Here is a 17,224-nt window from a genome sequence, read left to right as displayed (position 1 = left end):
AATGGTAGTTAGTGAACCCGGCAGGGTAACTTGATGTCAAGTTGTTAGTGCCTTTGCACTTTCCTTCCTTCCTCTGCGACAAGGGAGGGAGGGAGAAAGCGAACAGTTTCCCGAAAGTGGGCCTGCCACATTCCACCCGACACGGCTGTGGCTTTTGCCATGCTCCACTTCCTTTTGGCTCCTGGCAGCAACTCTGGCAGGAGCTGATTTGCTGCTGTTCTACAAGCAACGGCAGCCTGGCATTTGGCAGGGATGCCCCTTCCTCTCATAGACTCTGATGTTCCTGCAGCGAGATAACACAGAGGATAAGAACTGGGCCTTGAAAGAGCAGCTGAAGTCCTGGCAGCGCCTCCGCCACGACCTGGAACGAGCGCGCTTGCTGGTGGAGTTAATTCGCAAGCGGGAGAAGCTCAAGAGAGAGACGGTAACTGTGCCAGGGAAGGGAGTTGGGGTGGGGGGGAAGGCATGGGAGTTCTCCTCTGAATGACTTTGGGGATGGCGGGAGGGGGGGAAGGGGTAGTAGGATGCTCCCAAGAATACCTGCGATTGGAGGCTTTTAAAGGAAAGGAGATGGCGGATTTTTTGCACTCTAGGCCTTTTTTAATTGGAGGATGACACTGACAGAGAAAGGCATGACGTGTCCCTGGGAGGATAAAGGAAACTGCAGAAGCCAATGATTTCAACCACAAAGAAGGGTTTGCTTTTGGGGGGGAGAAGGGGGCCATCTGATTTGCATTTAGAGCCGTGGTGGCGCAGTGGTTAGAATGCAGTATTGCAGGCAAACTCTACCCACAGCCAGGAGTTCAATCCTGACCAGCTCAAGGTTGACTCAGCCTTCCCTCCTTCCAAGGTCGGTAAAACGAGGACCCAGATTGTTGGGGGCAACGTGCTGACTCTGTAAACCGCTTAGAGAGGGCTGAAAGGCACTGTAGGGTGCTATGTAAGTCTGAGTGCTGTTGCTACCTAGAAGGTGTTCGTTCTCTACCTGCTGCCGGGCTGTTTTCCATGATGCAAACAAAGCCTGCTCTGGGCTGTGCATACTACAACTTTGCCTTTCCTTGGGGAGTGGCGTTCAGCCAGTGTCCCTGAGGCTCAGCGCAGGTTCACTTGGGGGTTTCACAAAAACAAGCTCAGTCGTATCAGGCAAGCTGCCCAAAAGCCAGCTTGTTTATTAGACTGATAATGTCCTTGCAGCTCATCATCTCAGGTGCTCGGGAGCACCTCTGAGGGGCTTATAAGCACTCAGGTCACTAAGGGTGACAAGAAGGCTTTGGGGCATGTTACCTCCCTATATAAATAGAGAGCAGCCAGTTGATACAAAAAAACCCCCACCCCCTGCAGTTAGAAAGTTTGAACCTGGCTTTGTATTGGGTTAGAGATTGCACCCTTTCCCCGAAAACAAGACCCAACCGAGAAGCAAATCCCAGCATGATTTTTCAGGGTGCTTGTAATATAAGACCTACCCCCACAAAATAAGTCCCAGTTAAGATCCTCAGCCAGACAGATGCATTTAGTGCCGTATTTCCCTGAAAATAAGACATCACCTGAAAAACGAGCCCTATAACGCGTCTTTAGGAGCAAAAATTAATATAAGACCCAGTCTTATTTTCGGGGAAACACGGGTATTTATCAGGTTTGTGGGCACAGGTCTCAGGGATGGAAGCTGAGAGTGAAACCGATAACGGATTTGCTAACGTAAGACCAGATGCTGCTTGTGCCCTTTGAGCTCGGCCTCCCTTTTGGGCCCTCCTGCTTTCTAACCCCCACGGTGATTCAGAGGCCCCCAAGGTAACAACGGCAAACCAACGTGGTTTGGCCGCCACGTGCTCAGTAGCACCTTCCACTTCTCTTCCAGATTAAAATCCAGCAAGTGGCCCTGGAGGTGCAGCTGACTCCGTTCCTCATCCTCCTGCGCCGGACCCTCGAGCAGCTCCAGGAGAAGGACACGGGCAACATCTTCAGCCAGCCGGTCCCGCTGTCTGAGGTAACAGAACTCTACGAAGTAAGAACCCCCCCACCCCCAATTTATCTTTTGCTCTGTTCCCATCCGGCCGAGGGGCTGGACTTGCGGCTTGCTGGTCCTATTCTCTGTTCAAGATACTCCGCACACCCTCGTGGCTAGGCCCAAGCAGTTACGCGTGCCACGCCGGCTAGTAGCATCCAGGTCCCAATACGGAATGTGAGAAACCTTAGAGAATTGGGCCTGTTGGCCTAAAACGTTAAATCGCTGCTCCTTGTTTGATTGTGCAATCATAATGTGGATTTTCTCATGGTCCTGGAAGAGAATGCTTGGGCTCAAGTGGTTTTTTAGTATGCATTTCTATTCCAAGTTGTATGTTTCACCTCATACATGGCATGTGCATGAGCAGTAGATCCCTCAAGTGCTCTTCCTCTTAGCCCCCGTTCTCAATCCTGGCATCAGTGGATGACCATTGATTCTAGCTTGGGCCCTGTTGTCAGAACGAAAGCACCATTCAGGGCTCCCTGTCTTGGTTTCTTATTTATTTACTTTTTAAAAACTTTTCTCCAGGAGATCAAGGCAGCGTAGACAATGTTCCCTCATCCATGTTTTGTCCTTCAAGAACATCCCCGTTAGGTAGCCTGGGCCAGGAGTCAGCGATTGGCCTAGAAGTCTCTCTCAGAACTAACTGGACTAAAGGTGGGCTTTTTTTTTTTAACCTGGCTCTTTTGGGTTCATTTCCATCACTTCCATCACCATGCCACCCAGACACTGGTTTGGATATCGCTTTGGTTCTGGTTATGGTATTATGAAGCTGGTATTTCAGTTGGAGTTTAGGTGTAAGGTGATGTTTCTGGGGTCATCAGTAATCGCAGTGGAAGGCTGAGAATGGAGAGGGAAGGTTCTGTGAAGGAGCAGAAGTACTGTGGCTCCTCCTTGAGTATCCCGATATTCATGCCTCCCTAGATTGGGTAACTCTGGATAGACTGACATTGGTTGTCCCAAGCCTGGTTGACCTTCAAGTTGCTCTAGAAGCCAGTCTTCCTTATGAGCAGGGTAAATCTGCTAATCTGTGCTGTATAGTCCAGCCAGAAAAAGCTGTTTTCTTCTACTTTCCTATTTCCCTCAGGTGGAATTTATATATGACCTAGTATGGCTATTCTGCTTCCTTTTCGGACCCTGTTAAAAGCAAAAGCTTCCCCAAATTCATCTCCTGCTAGATCATATGGTCCCATCCATACAGGTTCCTTGACAACAGCTTAAAAGTGGCTTACGAATGAAAGCAAATATACCTGTCCCAGGATAATGTTGCAGGATCCAATGGGGGTTGGTCACTGGGACCAGGGGTTTAGTCTTCTGAGCTTTTGGACTCATACTAGAGCCCATCCTCAGGGTATATCTCTCTACCAGAATGGGTCTTACCTTTGATTTCTTTCAAGATGTGACTTCCCAGTCTAGTCTGTAGCCTGGGGATTTCCTGCTAGTCTCCCATCCAAGTGATAGACAGGTCTGTTCCTGCTTAGGTGTTGGGGATCAGCCAATAGTCTCCCACCTACCATAGGCAGTAATCAATGAATGGCTGCCTAATTTGCTAATAAATGATTGAGCCCCCCCTCCCCCTGGAATGCCATCAGCTCTCAGAACTTTTCCAATTACATTCTTATGACCCATGGTGGCACAGTGGTTAGAGTGCAGCACTACAGGCTCTTCTGCTGACTGCCAGCTGACTGCAATTTGGCAGTTTGAATCTCACCAGAATCAAGGTTGACTCAGCCTTCCATCCTTCCGAGGTGGGTAAAATGAAGACCCAGATTGTTGGGACAATAGGCTGACTCTGTAAACCCTTTAAAAGAAGGCTGTAAAGCACTGTGAAGGGGTATATAAGTCTAAGTTATATAGCTTAGTGCTATTGCTATTGTAATCTTGAGACTGTTCTCCAGCCTTCCCTAGTTCAAATGCCTTCAGCCTCTGCCATTCCTAACCATGGCAACTATTGTATTTAATGGGAGTTGGAGGTGGCTGCTTCATTCAAGCAGCAGGCTTTGCACAGCTATTCCCCAGGCTCAGGTAAGCAAGCTCCTCCTGCATGGCTGGTGATGGTAGGCTAATCATCAAATTGCTTTAGGTGGATCAATTATCTCTCTCGTTTTTTTAATTGCTGGGTCATAACTTACAGGTGACGAAGTCAAGGGGATTGCTTTTCCCATGGCGGGGAATCTCTGAGCACCTTGTTGCAATAAGTCTGTACAGTATTAACTTTTAGCTGATACCAATGTTTTCCCTGAAATATCTGAGAATCTAATTACAGCCCATGGATTTGGTAATAATCTCCTTTCACCTGCTTTATTTAGGAGAATTTTTTATTGAAGGACCGTTTTGCTATTTACGATAAAGAATTAAGAAGAGAAGACTCTTTTTTTTTCCTTTGTCTAAAAATACAGTAAATGAAGCAATCCCCCTCATTTCAACATATTAAAAACCCGCAAATCAAAATACAATAGAATTTCAAAAGACACCATCTCTTTACAGAATCCGTCAAAATGAACCATTGGTTCAGAGTTAGATCATTCCTTCTGTTGGTTGGAGTGAGGAAACCCACTGTGTAACATCATTTTTTTTTTTTTAAAAGAGGATGGTTCCCCCCCCCCCTTGCTGTAGCAACCATTGATTTTAAAATGTCCAGTTTACCTCTCTGTCCTTTCGCTGGGGGAAAAAGTCAGCATGCATAAGATTTGGAGAGCACCCAGTAATTGAACGAGCTGTGCGTTGAGACTGAGAAATCAGAGCCAGAATAGGCGGACCTCTAGATTATGAAGAATGGAAAAAAATTGAGAACTTCTGTTTCCAGGTGGATTAAGGATGGTCAACCCTAAGTAGCTAGTTTTTAAGGTAAAGATAAAGGTTCCCCTCGCACATATGTGCTAGTCGTTCTCAACTCTAGGGGACGGTGCTCATCTCCGTTTCAAAGCCAAAGAGCCAGCGCTGTCCAAAGACGTCTCTGTGGTCATGTGGCCGGCATGACTAAACACCGAAGGTGCATGGAACACTGTCACCTTCCCACCAAAGGTGGTCCCTATTTTTCTACTTGCACTTTTATGTGCTTTCGAACTGCTAGGTTGGCAGAAGCTGGGACAAGTAACGGGAGCTCACTCCGTTACATGACGCTAGGGATTCAAACTGCCAAACTGCTGACCTTTCTGATCAACAAGCTCAGCGTCTTAATCCACTGACATCCAAAAATGAGCCTGCCTATTTCTCTCTGACGTGCTGCATTATTCCCTGAAAAACAAGCAGTCCTTTCAAGATATTTTTTTTTAAATGATTTTTGCTTGCTCTTGGGTGTGTTTCTTGACTGCCTGTTGCGTCGTGTCTTATGTGCCCACAGGGAACGGCAGTACCCCTTCTACGTGGGGACATTGCTCCAGATTGGGCAAGAGCTTTGAAGCCATTTTGAAGGCTGCTCTAACCTCTTCTTTTCTTGGAGCAGGACTGCCCCAGAGGTGGGATCCCAGCCTCTTAGCCTCCCTGCTCTTTTGTCCACTGCAGGTCCCAGATTACCTGGACCACATCAAGAAACCAATGGACTTCTACACAATGAAGCAGAAGCTGGAGGCCTATCGCTACCTGAACCTGGATGAGTTTGAGGAGGACTTCAACCTGATAGTCAGCAACTGCTTGAAGTACAATGCCAAAGACACCATCTTCTACCGGGCAGCTGTTCGGTTGCGGGAACAAGGGGGTGCAGTGCTGCGACAAGCACGCCGGCAAGCTGAGAAGATGGGCATTGACTTTGAGACCGGCATGCACTTCCCCATGGCTGGGGAGGAGGCTCCTCTGCGAAGCACCGAGAACGGTTAGTATTCATTCTCACAGGTGGGCAGGGCCCTTCTGGAGCAACAGTACGGCCAAAAATCCTGCTCCAGCGTATTAGAGCAGAAGAGCATGTAGATGTAATACTGCCATGCATTGGAGTAAGAGATATATGAAAAGGAAGCTTAGAACCCTTCTGCCTGAAATTCAGTTCCAATAAAATGTCAGGCGGAAGGGAAACATTTAGGGATGAAAGAGCAGAGAACATTGGGGGAGAGAATTAGCCCAGGCAAAAAAAATTAGTGTGGCAATTTATTGCCCTGTGGGTGCATTCATCGTAATCCATTTTAAACCAATGCTTCCTTATCTGCCTTGGCCAATCAATGCAAAAGATGGAGAATGTAATAATGTTCTTCTTAATGGATGTTTTCTGGGCTTGTTCATTTGCTTGCTTGCTAGGATGATGATCATTCAAATGATCCCGATCCAAACTCAGTCCAGACTTGTTTTGAATTCTGAATCCATAAATGGCCAAACTATTTTAGTTTATTATAGATTATCATGGATCTTTTCCTCCCCTCTGCACGTTTATATAAAAATCTAAGAAATAAAGAGAAACACTAGCAAAACAAGTGGTTTGGAAGCTGTTTAAGAAATTTTGATAACACTGGAAGAAATAGGAATGAGCATAGGTTGTGGGAAGCAAGACCATTATGAGATAAACCGATAAAAGGTAACTCACTAAAGCTAATTAAGTTACAGAATACAGAATAAAAAGTTGGATGGGACCTTGGAGGCCTTCTAGTCCAACCCCCTGCTTAGGCAGGAAACCCTACACCACTTCAGACAAATGGTTATCCAACATCTTCTTAAAAGCCTCCACTAATGGAGCATTCACAACTTCTGGAGGCAAATTGTTCCATTGATTAATTGTTTTAACTGTCAGGAAATTCCTCCTTAGTTCTAAGTTGCTTCTCTCCTTGATTAGAAAGGAAAGCTACAGTGTTTTTATACTCAAACCTTGAGGTCAGAATACTATCCTCTTCCACATGTGGTTGAATTACAACTCCAGGATTCTTCGATGCTAGACTTGTTGGCTGAGACAGCTGGTAATTGTGATTTAGCAATCTCTGGACAGCCACGATTGCTCTGCATCTTAGCTGTGCCTCCAGAGTGGAGGTTCTGAGAGGCCGTTCCGCCATGAGAAGGACCAGGAGAAGGAATGGTTTGTCCTTTAGCTGAACTCAGGATCTTTTAAGTCCTCGATCTATGACTACAATTGAGACCAAAATGTCTGTTGTTAAGCGAGATGGTTGTTACATGAATTTTGCCCCCATTTTATGAACTTTCTTGCACCAGTTGTTAAGTGAATCACTGCAGTTATTAAATAAGTTACAGGGTTGTTAAATGAATCTGATTTCCCCGTTGACTTTGCTTGTCAGAAGATTGCAAAAGCTGATCACGTGATCCTGGGGCACTGCAAATATCATAAATTCTAGCCAGATGCCAAGGGTCCGAATTTGGATCGTGAATTTGGATTGGTTACTTTGAACGGTCACTGATAGAATGGTTGTTAAGTCGAGGACTACCTGTATTAAGAATCTGAAAGCCACCACGTGTGAGTTGGGCGGTCTACACATTTAATACATTTAAAGGAAAAACATTAATTGAATTCACCTCTGCATTAAATTTATATGCTGCCCATCTCACAGTCAAGTGACTTTGGGCGCTTTTAAGACAAAACGAAACAAAGATTTCGTAAAAGCAGATGTTTCCTTTTCCCCCCAGATGAGGAGCGGCTGCTGCTGTCAGAAAACCAAAAGCACCTGCCTCTGGAAGACCAGCTGAACCTCCTGCTCGAGCGTCTGCCCGAGGTGAGCGCCGGGAAGCAAAGCGTGAGCCGCTGCCGGCAAATCAAGATGATCAAGAAGGAGATCACCGCCTTGCGGCGCAAGCTGGCACACCAGCGGGAGACAGGGAGGGATGGGCACGGCCACTTGCCACACATCATTCTGCCGACCCATAACCCCTGCGAGAAGGACCCTCAAACCGACAGCGCCGCTGAGGAGAGCAGCAGCCAAGAAACCAGCAAAGGTTGGTGGTGAGGCTAGCAAGCCTGGAGCTGCTTGTCCCTGTGCCGAATTGGGGCATTCCTTCTCTCTGGAAGCTTGCAGGGGCATCTCTTGGGAATGCAAGAGTCCTGCCACATTAGCCTAGTTTCCCCCGGAGGTGTTTTTTCAAAAGGCAGCTTGGACTTCCTTTGCTTTTTGTTTTGTTTTGTTTTTGTTTCATGAAGACGTTTCACTTTTCATCCCAAGAAGCTTCTTCAGTTCTGCTGAAACAGGGGTGTCAAACTCCGGCCCACAGAGTGCTTAGATCTGGCCTGCGAGGCTGCCCTGGAAACAGAGAAGGGTCAGCTTGCAGTGCCTCTGCCAGTGAAAATGGAGCTTGTGAGACTGCCTGCGCCCCCCTCCCCGGGGCTCAATTTTCGGCTGCAACAACCTCCTGCAGCCCTCTGCCAGCAAAAACAAACCTCAGAAGGGTCATATGTGAGTACCCTGGGCTCCCTTTTCACTGGCAGAGGGCTGCAGGAGGCCGTTGTGCCCCAAAACGGGGCCTAGGTGTGCGATGCATGCCCCCCCCCCCCCCAGCTCTGTTTTTTGCTGACAGAGAGCTGCAGGAGGCCGTTTTAGCTGGCAGAAAGCTCGGACCACCACAGCGTCCCCGATATGAGTGACGTTGAGCTGACCACTCCCACCTCGGTTCCCTGAGATCCAACACAGCCCTGATGTGGCCCTCAATGAAATCAAGTTTGACACCCCTGTGCTGAAGAAACTTCTTGGTTGAGAAGCGAAACATCCTTCAAGGGGGAAAAAAAGAAAGGAAGTCCAAGTTGCCGTTTGAAAAAAATGCCTTCGGAGCAACCGTGACCTGGATGACTGAGAATCTCCATGGGGAATTAGCCTAGCTGGGTTTTCTCCAACGTGGCATCTTTCATACGTGAAAGTCCTTGGAGCTCCCTGAGCTTGGTTGTTCCCCTCCAGGCATTTTGTTACCCAACTGCGTAACGTCATCAGCGTATTGACACTGTTAGCTAGCTGGGTAGTGAAATGTCTGCAAGCAAACGATCAAAATCAGAGAGCTCCAAGAACTTCACAGTTCATCCCTGAGCTACAGATTCTCTCTTCCTTAAACGCGTTGAACTACATTTCCCATCGTTCCCCAGATAACAATGAAATGGAAGGGTTAGAAGATGCCGAGATCCCTTTTCTTCAGAGGAATCAGTATTTCTCCTGCCTTTTTCCTTAGCTTTTCACTGTCCCTGGGGCCCATCTTCCTGAACGTATACAGAAGCTCCTCTCATCCAGCCCTTATTACTCTGCTGAGTTACACACGGGAAGACAGCTGTCACTAAAGCTTGCCTAATTTTTGAAAGAGAACCTTTTGGAATCAGTAACCTTGTTTTCACAAAAAAAGCCTAACATTTATTATTTCTTTAATTTATAAAATTTATATGCCGCCCAATCCCGAAGGACTCCGGGCGGCTTACAAAAAAGAGAAAAAAAGACACATAACGAACATATAATGGGGGGGGGGGGGGAAACGGTTTAAAACATGTTGTTTCCTGGATGCAGAGAAGGCTTTGTGCCACTTCCAGAAGATGGGACAATATTCCTAGGTTAGGGCAAGGCCACTGAACCAACGCTTGGAAAAGTCTGCCTCAGCAATTGCAGAACGTTTTCCTTCTGCAAACTACTTTAGCAGAAGCTGGTCAGCCATGCTTGTCTGATGTTAGAATGGCATCTTCCAGAGGTCTTCCAATTCTGTCTCTCGGCTCTTTGCTTGTCCTTTAAGAAAACCCAAGCAGCATGAAGTGATTTGTCCATAGCCCAGTCCTGAAAGATGACGTTTAGTCTAATGTTACGCAAGGTGCATCACAGCTGAATGGAGATTTCCCCAGATCAAGTCTATTAATTATATCACAGTGTTGTTAAGAAGGCACTTGATGGATCTAGAGCTGTGATGGTGAACCTATGACATGCGTGCCAGAGGTGGCACACAGAGCCCTCTCTGTGGGCACATGCATCGTTGACAGCTGCTCTTTTGGTTTCCAGCACGCACATGTGCCCCGGCCAGCTGATCTTTAAGCACACTGGAGCACCAGAAAGCCGGAAACCTGAAGACCAGCTGGCCGGTGCGCCTTAGCGGAAAGGTTGAACACCCTCTTAAAAATCAACTGTTCAACTTACAGTGTCCTTGGTTAATGACTACTCATTCAGTGACCATTTGCACTTGTGGTGGCACTGAATGAGTGGTACTTACGTCCAGTCCTGAGAGTTCTGGTTATAGCAGCATCTCACAGTCAAGTGGTTATCATTTGCAACTTTTTTTCCTGGCTTCCAACAAGCCAGACCAGTGGGAAAGCCGGCAGGTGGTTGTAAATGGTGACCATGTGATGTTCCTGCTTAATGACCCTTGTTGATTCACTTAACAACAATAATAATGATCCCAATTGCTACGGTTAACCAAGGACCACCTGCCCTTGTCTCTGGAAGAAGGCTCCTGGCCCCAGAGTGCTCAAGTTGTTCCTCTAAACCAAAGCCTCCACCTCATTCCAGGCCTTGGCCCCAATTCCTCCTCCACCCCAGCACACGAAGTCGGCAGGAGAACATCGGTGCTCTTCTCCAAGAAGAATCCCAAAACCGCCGTGCCCCCAAAGCGTCCTGGGCGCCCCCCCAAGAATCGTGACAGTCAGCTGGCTGCAGGTCACGGGAACAGCCCCGTGGGGCCGCCTCAGCTCCCGATCATGGGATCCCAGCGGCAGCGTAAGCGGGTGAGGAGCCCACGCCCCAGTTCCAGCTCCGACAGCGACAGCGACAAATCGGTGGAGGATGCTCCGATTGGTGAGTGAAGCTGCTGGGAAACCTTGAGTGCCGGACCTTGGTTCTACCTTATGTGCATTATAGCACTTAGCACTTAGGCTTATACCCTGCTTCGCAGTACTCTACAGTCCTCTCTAAGCGGTTTACAGAATCAGCACGTTGCCCCAACAAACTGGGTCCTCATTTTACCAGCCATGGAAGGATGGAAGGCTGAGTCAACCTTGAGCCAGTAAGAATCGAACAGCTGAATTGCTGGTAGCTGGCAGTCAGCAGAAGTAGCCTGCCGTACTGCACTCTAATCACTGCACCACCCCGGCTCTTATGAAGGAAGAGGTGTTTGGTTTCCTGTAAAAACTTCCCTTCTCTGGGAATGTAGTGGCTCTTAATGAGAGTAAATCTGCAGAGGATCTGACTTTAAAGGTGCAGTACTGATAAAGGCAACTGGATAAATATTTATTGTTTTAATTCAAAACGTCACTGTGAAGGAAAAGGGCCGTCATATAAATGAGCTCAGTGTACAGCCGATAGATAAATGTTTACTTTGTGTATCACATTAGCATGGCTTATTGAATCGTGTTTTACTGAATAAGTCCAAATGTCTGTGTTTATACAACTTGGTAGGTCTAAATCAGACTAATCATCATGATTTATGAACCCTGTCACAGTTCAAACTTTTTTTCTTTAAAAAAATCCATATTGGGAACCTAGGAGTAGCATCTTCTATGGATACATTCTATATGCTTATACAATCTAAGCCTTCCCCTAATCTGACACCCCTCCAGACATGATGACTACAGCTCTCTTAGTCTCAGCCAGAGCTCTCAATGGGAGTAATTAAATGCCGCCTTTTTCTTGCCTCTCATTTTATAGATAATTTGAGCAATAAATTAGAGAGGAATTTAATGAACTAATGAATCTTATCTATCTATCTATCTATCTATCTATCATCTATCTATATCTATAGCTATATATATAAAATCTCTCTCTATATATATATATAAATATAATATAATAATATAATATAGATATAATATAGATATAATATAGATATAATATAGATATAATATAGATATAATATAGATATAATATAGATATAATATAGATAGATATAATATAGATATAATATAGATATATAGATATATAAGCAAAATGCCACTCATGCGCTATCACAAAATCTCCAGAATTGTAAAGCCTACAAACTTGATATTTGGCACATATGTTCCTCTTGGCTTCTAGGTGCTCGCTAAGAAAGGATTTTTCAAAATGACCATCAGATCATTAGTATTTCTTATATTATTATTAACACACTTTGAGGGAGAGAAGTGGTTAGGACAGGAGAGGGGTAAGCCTGAGGGAGAGAAGGGGATACGAGAGGAGAGGCTTCTGTGGAGCATTCCTGACGGAGAGAAGGGGATAGGATAGGAGAAGCTTCTGTGGGGTAAGCCTATGGGAGAGAAGGGGAAAGGATAGGATCAATGGGACCAGCCTGATGGAGAGGAGTGGGATTGGAAAGGAGAGGCTTCTCCTTCTGTGGGGCAAGCCTGAGGGAGAGAAGGGTAAAGGAGAGGCCAATCATAACTACTAATTAATTTTCAAGCTGTAAGTGTCGATTTATCAAGCCTGTTCACATAGTTTCGTAGCAGAGCACGGGTATCCAGCTAGTACCTTCATATGTCTGTGGACAAACATGTTATTCTGATGTAAGGCTGCAGCCCACTTCCCTTGATTTCACTAATGCTTTTTTTAAAAAATGTACATGCAGTGTTGAAACATATTTAAAAATGCTAAGTCTTCCCTGCCTGAGTTGGAGGCAGTCTGTGGGGATTCCATATTGAGCCTACAATGGAAGTCCAGTGCTTGGCCCCACTAGGAGTCAATCATGCGGAAGCAGCTTGAACATGTTTATCGGAGAGTAATGATGGCTTGGGGAGGGAAAAAAAGATTTCCTTATTAATTATATGCCTTGCCTTTCAGCTTATATAGGCACTCAACAGAATCGAAGGGGAGTGCCTATATAAGCAGGAAGCAAGGTTCATATTTAATGAGGAAATAAAACATTTCAAAAATAAATTATTAAACAGAGTTGGGGATGATCGACGGACAAGAGTGTTAGCCTCTTAAAGCAGAAGCTTAGCCTCTTTTTCCCCAAGCCGCCTACCTTTGCGGTGCAGGAAGTCCTCAACTAACAACAGTTCATGTAGCAATCGTTTGATGTTAACAACAGCCCTGGAAAAAATGACTTGTGACAGTGTTCCACATGACTGTTGTAGACAAATTACTCCTACTTATGACAGTTGCAGTGTCCCAGGGATCGTGGGATCCCCTTTTGCGACCTCCTGACAAGCAAAGTCAATGGGGGAAGTCAGATCCATTTAACAACCATGCTACTGACTTTAACAACTGCATGATTCACTGAACAACGGTGGCAAGAAAGGTAAAATGGGGCAAAACTCACTTAGCGACTGTCTTGTTTAGCCACAGAAATGTTGGTCTCGTTGCGGTCGTAAGTTGAGGGCTACCTGTAGAAGCCAGGCGCAGACAGATGCCTTAATACCTTACCGCCTTTGCTTCTTGAACTGTGAACCTAAACTTTCATCCATCCTTGCCTGATGGTAGACCTGGCAGGAAGCTTTTGCTTTACTGGAGCAATTAGACGGGGGCTTTTCTCTTAACGGTTCCGTCTCTCCCTCCAGACCTGCCAGCCAATGGTTTCAGCAGCGGCAGCCAGCCAGTCAAGAAGAGCTTCCTGGTCTACCGCAGCGGCTACAACCTCCCACGCAGCAGCTCCGATTCCGAGTCCAGCAGCACCAGCACCAGCAGCGCAGCTTCAGATCGCACCAGGTACCAGAACACCCAGTCGCCCCAGGAAACCCTGCTTTGTGTCACACGGCAGCCCTGTAATCCTGAGTCCCATCGTTCTTCAAACCTGCCATGTTTGTTTCTTTTTATCAGTTCCTTAAAGGCGCGTTGTCACAAGGGCAATAGCACTTAAGTCTTTATATATATATATATATATATATATATATATATATATATATATATATATATATATATATATATATATATATATATATATATATATTTACAACCCCTGGTAAGCCCCAATTATGGGAGGAAGCTAACTGCTTCCATCATCTGTCAATCGGCTCGTCACAAGAGTCCATCACGACAGAAACCCAATATTTTTACTGTTGCCTTTGTTATATTTGTGGTTTTTATTTGTGCTGATAAATAAATAAAGGGAGACTAGTATAGATCTATTTCAAGCTATTTAGCTCTCATCAGCTAGCCATACCCTTACTGGGATTTGAACCTGGGCTATTACATACTAGGCAGACAACTTAGCCATTAGGCCACAGGCTCTTATCCGTTATCAGCAAAGCCAGGGTGAAAGGTATCTATTAGATTTTTACAACCCCTTCCTCTTACCAGGGGTTGTAAAAATCTAATAGATACCTTTCACCCTGGCTTCGCTGATAACGGATAAGAGCCTGTGGCCTAATGGTTAAGTTGTCTGCCTAGTATGTAATATAGCCCAGGTTCAAATCCCAGTAAGGGTATGGCTAGCTGATGAGAGCTAAATAGCTTGAAATAGATCTATACTAGTCTCCCTTTATTTATTTATCAGCACAAATAAAACACACACACACACACACACACACACACATATATATATATATATACACATACATACATACATACATACATACATACATACATACATATTGAATATACATTAAACATTGGACATAGAGCGACCTTTCTGGCTTTGTCATTTCCATACATGTTTTAACATAACAACAAATACAGTTTCTACTTACCTGTTGTTACGTTAAAATGTATGGAAATGTCTAGCGCTTAGACTTATACACTGCTTCACAGTACTTTAAAGCCCTCTCTAAGCGGTTTATAGAGCCAACATATTTGCCCCCAAGCAATTTGCAGAGCCAGCATATTGCCCCCAGTTAGCGACCTCGGAAGGATGGAAGGCTGAGTCAACCTTGAGCCTGGTGAGATTCGAACTGCCAAATTGCAGTCAGCCGGCATTCAGCAGAAGTAGCCTGCAGTACTGCACTCTAACCAGTGCGCCACCATGGCTCTTAAAGTATTCTGTCTGTTCTGATAGGGAATGCTCTTTGAATATGATAGGTTGGATAGTATAGAACAGACCAAGTGGCACTTACTAGCAAGGAAAGCCAAGGACTGGTATGGGGCAGATTGCTGGCACTCTGTAACAGTTGCATCTTTCCAATGAGATGTGCTTTGGGAGGAAAATTAGACAAGACTCCATGGCTTTGAGTCTTGATAGCTATGATTTTTAGTATCTACAGTACAGGCAAGACATCTCAAAATATAAATTGTTGAGCAAAAGCATTCAGCGGGCCATAGCTCTTAGCTTCTGCCCATTTGCCTATAACCTTCCAAGACTCCTTTGCGCAACCAACCTGGGAAACAAGGTACTGGATTAAAGGTTCTTTGGACTCGCCCTGTTCATCTGGCTTCCTCATGTTCTGCTGCCAATTGCTTGGGAGGCCTCGTTGTTCCTGTGCTAAGTTCACAAAGGGCTTTCTGGGCTCCCTTATCCTCAGCCTTCACTCCTCCTAGCGCCGTTCTTCCTTTCGGCCCCTTTGTTGTGGTTTAATGCCCCACCACTGAGACAATTATTCCTCCTTTGCAGCACTACTCCTTCCAAGCAAGGTAGAGGGAAGCCTTCTTTCTCCCGTGTAAACTTCCCAGAGGACAGCAGTGAAGACACGTCAGGGACGGAAAACGAGTCCTATTCGGTGGGGACCGGCCGAGGTGTGGGCCATGGCAGTGAGTATAGGATAGCAATTTCTTCTGGTTTCCCCATCAGGGCTAGGTTGGCAAAAGGTTGACACAGACCCTCTCCTTTTCCCCTTCCTCTTTGTGCAGTAGTCCGGAAGAGTATCAGCCGATCAGCCGGGTGGCTCTCTGAAGATGAAGATTCTCCTTTGGATGCCTTGGACTTAGTGTGGGCCAAATGCCGGGGTTACCCATCATATCCAGCTTTGGTAGGTTATAATGTGCACCCGGTGTATATATTTGTATGCATCGCTGTGAGAGAGAGAAAGAGAGTGGGAATTATCAGAATTATAGAATAACAGAGTTGGAAGGGACTGTGGAGGTCTTCTAGTCCTACCCCCTGTTCAAGCAGGAGACCTTGTTTCAGACAAATGGCTTTCCAATCTCTTCTTGAAAACCCCCGGTGATGGTGCACCCATTACTGAGTATTCGTTTAACTAGAAAGTAGAAATACATTACAGCTTGATGCATAGATACAAAGAGTGAACTTCTTGTGAAACACCAGCTAGTATTCACAATGCTGCAGCCTTCCTGCCGTTCTAAGTGCTAGTCAGCATCTGGATTTGAATATAAACTTCTGCTAGGTCCCTTCCAGATGGAGAAAAAAGGAGTTGTTTTGTTGAAAATTCAGAGGCAGAACCCTGGGGAAATGGGGAACGGAATTGCTGTGCCTGAACTGGGGTGCACCATCTCCTGAAAAGCTCTAATAATTGTTTCCAGAGACGATCCAGGCAAAAGAAGCACTTTTGCCTTGAGAAACTGGTTAACTTTAAGAACTAGATAAATATTTTAGGCAGAATCTGCATTAAAGTTTAATTTATTTTGACAGTGTATGCTTAAATCCAGTCGTCTTTTTATTTTTGCACACACTCTGAGACTGTGCACCTTTCAAACATGTTGAGACCATAGGTTTTTTTTTTAGCTCAGTAAAACTATAATTCCTTGTGGAATTACATCAGATCACTGCCTATTTTCGGGGGACAGGGGGGGGTCAGTTTAACACATTTTTCTGCTGCTGCTTTATATTGTCTGTCCCTGTAGGTTAGATCCTGAATCGCTACATTTTTAAAATGTTAAAAGTAGAAAACAATGATTTCTATATTTTTCTTTCTAAAATTTGGTTCTTCTTTATCCCTTCTGAAATTGATCTATCTCCTTCAGAGGGTAGTGGAGCAATACTGATTCTTCTAAATTATATGGCACCTTATGGCTAGGAGAAGATCTCTCTATATGGTTGTATTGTATTTTATTATTTGTATGCCGCCCTTCTCCAGGAGGACTCAGGGCGGCGAACAATTCAAGGGGGAAAAAAGGGGAACATAAAAGACAAAATACAAATAATAAAAGTAGACAACAGTCGCACAGCCATACATGTCGAGAGGGGAGGGAACTCATCACCCCCAGGTCTGCCGGCAAAGCCAGGTTTTGACGGCTTTTCAGAAGGCCTGGAGAGAGGTGAGGGTCCGAATCCCTGCGGGGAATTCATTCCAGAGGGCCGGAGCCGCCACAGAGAAGGCCCTCCCCCGGGTAATAGCCAGATGGCATTGGCTGGTAGATGGCACCCGGAGGAGGCCAACCCTGTGAGATCTAATGGGTCTGTGGGAGGTAATTGGCAGCAGGCGGTCTCTCAAGTACCCAGATCCAATACCATGAAGGGCTTTATATGGTTGCTAGGAGTTGAAAATTACTTGATGGCAAATAGCAATAGCAATAGCAGTAGACTTATATACCGCTTCATAGGGCTTTC

The 17,224-nt window shown here is 45.6% G+C and overlaps 1 protein-coding gene across 5 annotated transcripts in view; it reads left to right on the top strand.

The window, feature by feature from the left end:
- Window positions 1-17,224, top strand: part of LOC116503867 (peregrin) — a 31,852-nt gene that overhangs the window by 11,681 nt on the left and 2,947 nt on the right. Inside the window, exons 5-12 of one of the 5 annotated variants that reach the window (XM_032210553.1) lie at window positions 290-424; window positions 1,856-1,984; window positions 5,507-5,813; window positions 7,559-7,864; window positions 10,390-10,674; window positions 13,347-13,494; window positions 15,332-15,468; window positions 15,568-15,686. In XM_032210553.1, the coding sequence (XP_032066444.1) occupies window positions 290-424; window positions 1,856-1,984; window positions 5,507-5,813; window positions 7,559-7,864; window positions 10,390-10,674; window positions 13,347-13,494; window positions 15,332-15,468; window positions 15,568-15,686 (1,566 nt within the window). Of the gene's footprint in view, window positions 1-289; window positions 425-1,855; window positions 2,003-5,506; window positions 5,814-7,558; window positions 7,865-10,389; window positions 10,675-13,346; window positions 13,495-15,331; window positions 15,469-15,567; window positions 15,687-17,224 lie in introns of all 5 variants that reach the window. The other 4 variants (XM_032210554.1, XM_032210552.1, XM_032210551.1 and 1 more) reach the window with 4 other exon arrangements.

Source organism: Thamnophis elegans, chromosome 2, assembly GCF_009769535.1.
Source record: "Thamnophis elegans isolate rThaEle1 chromosome 2, rThaEle1.pri, whole genome shotgun sequence".
In the NCBI taxonomy this organism is placed as follows: Eukaryota; Metazoa; Chordata; class Lepidosauria; order Squamata; family Colubridae; genus Thamnophis; species Thamnophis elegans.
The sequence above is the reverse complement of the archived record's forward strand: the minus strand, read 5'-3'. Positions and strand labels throughout refer to the sequence as shown.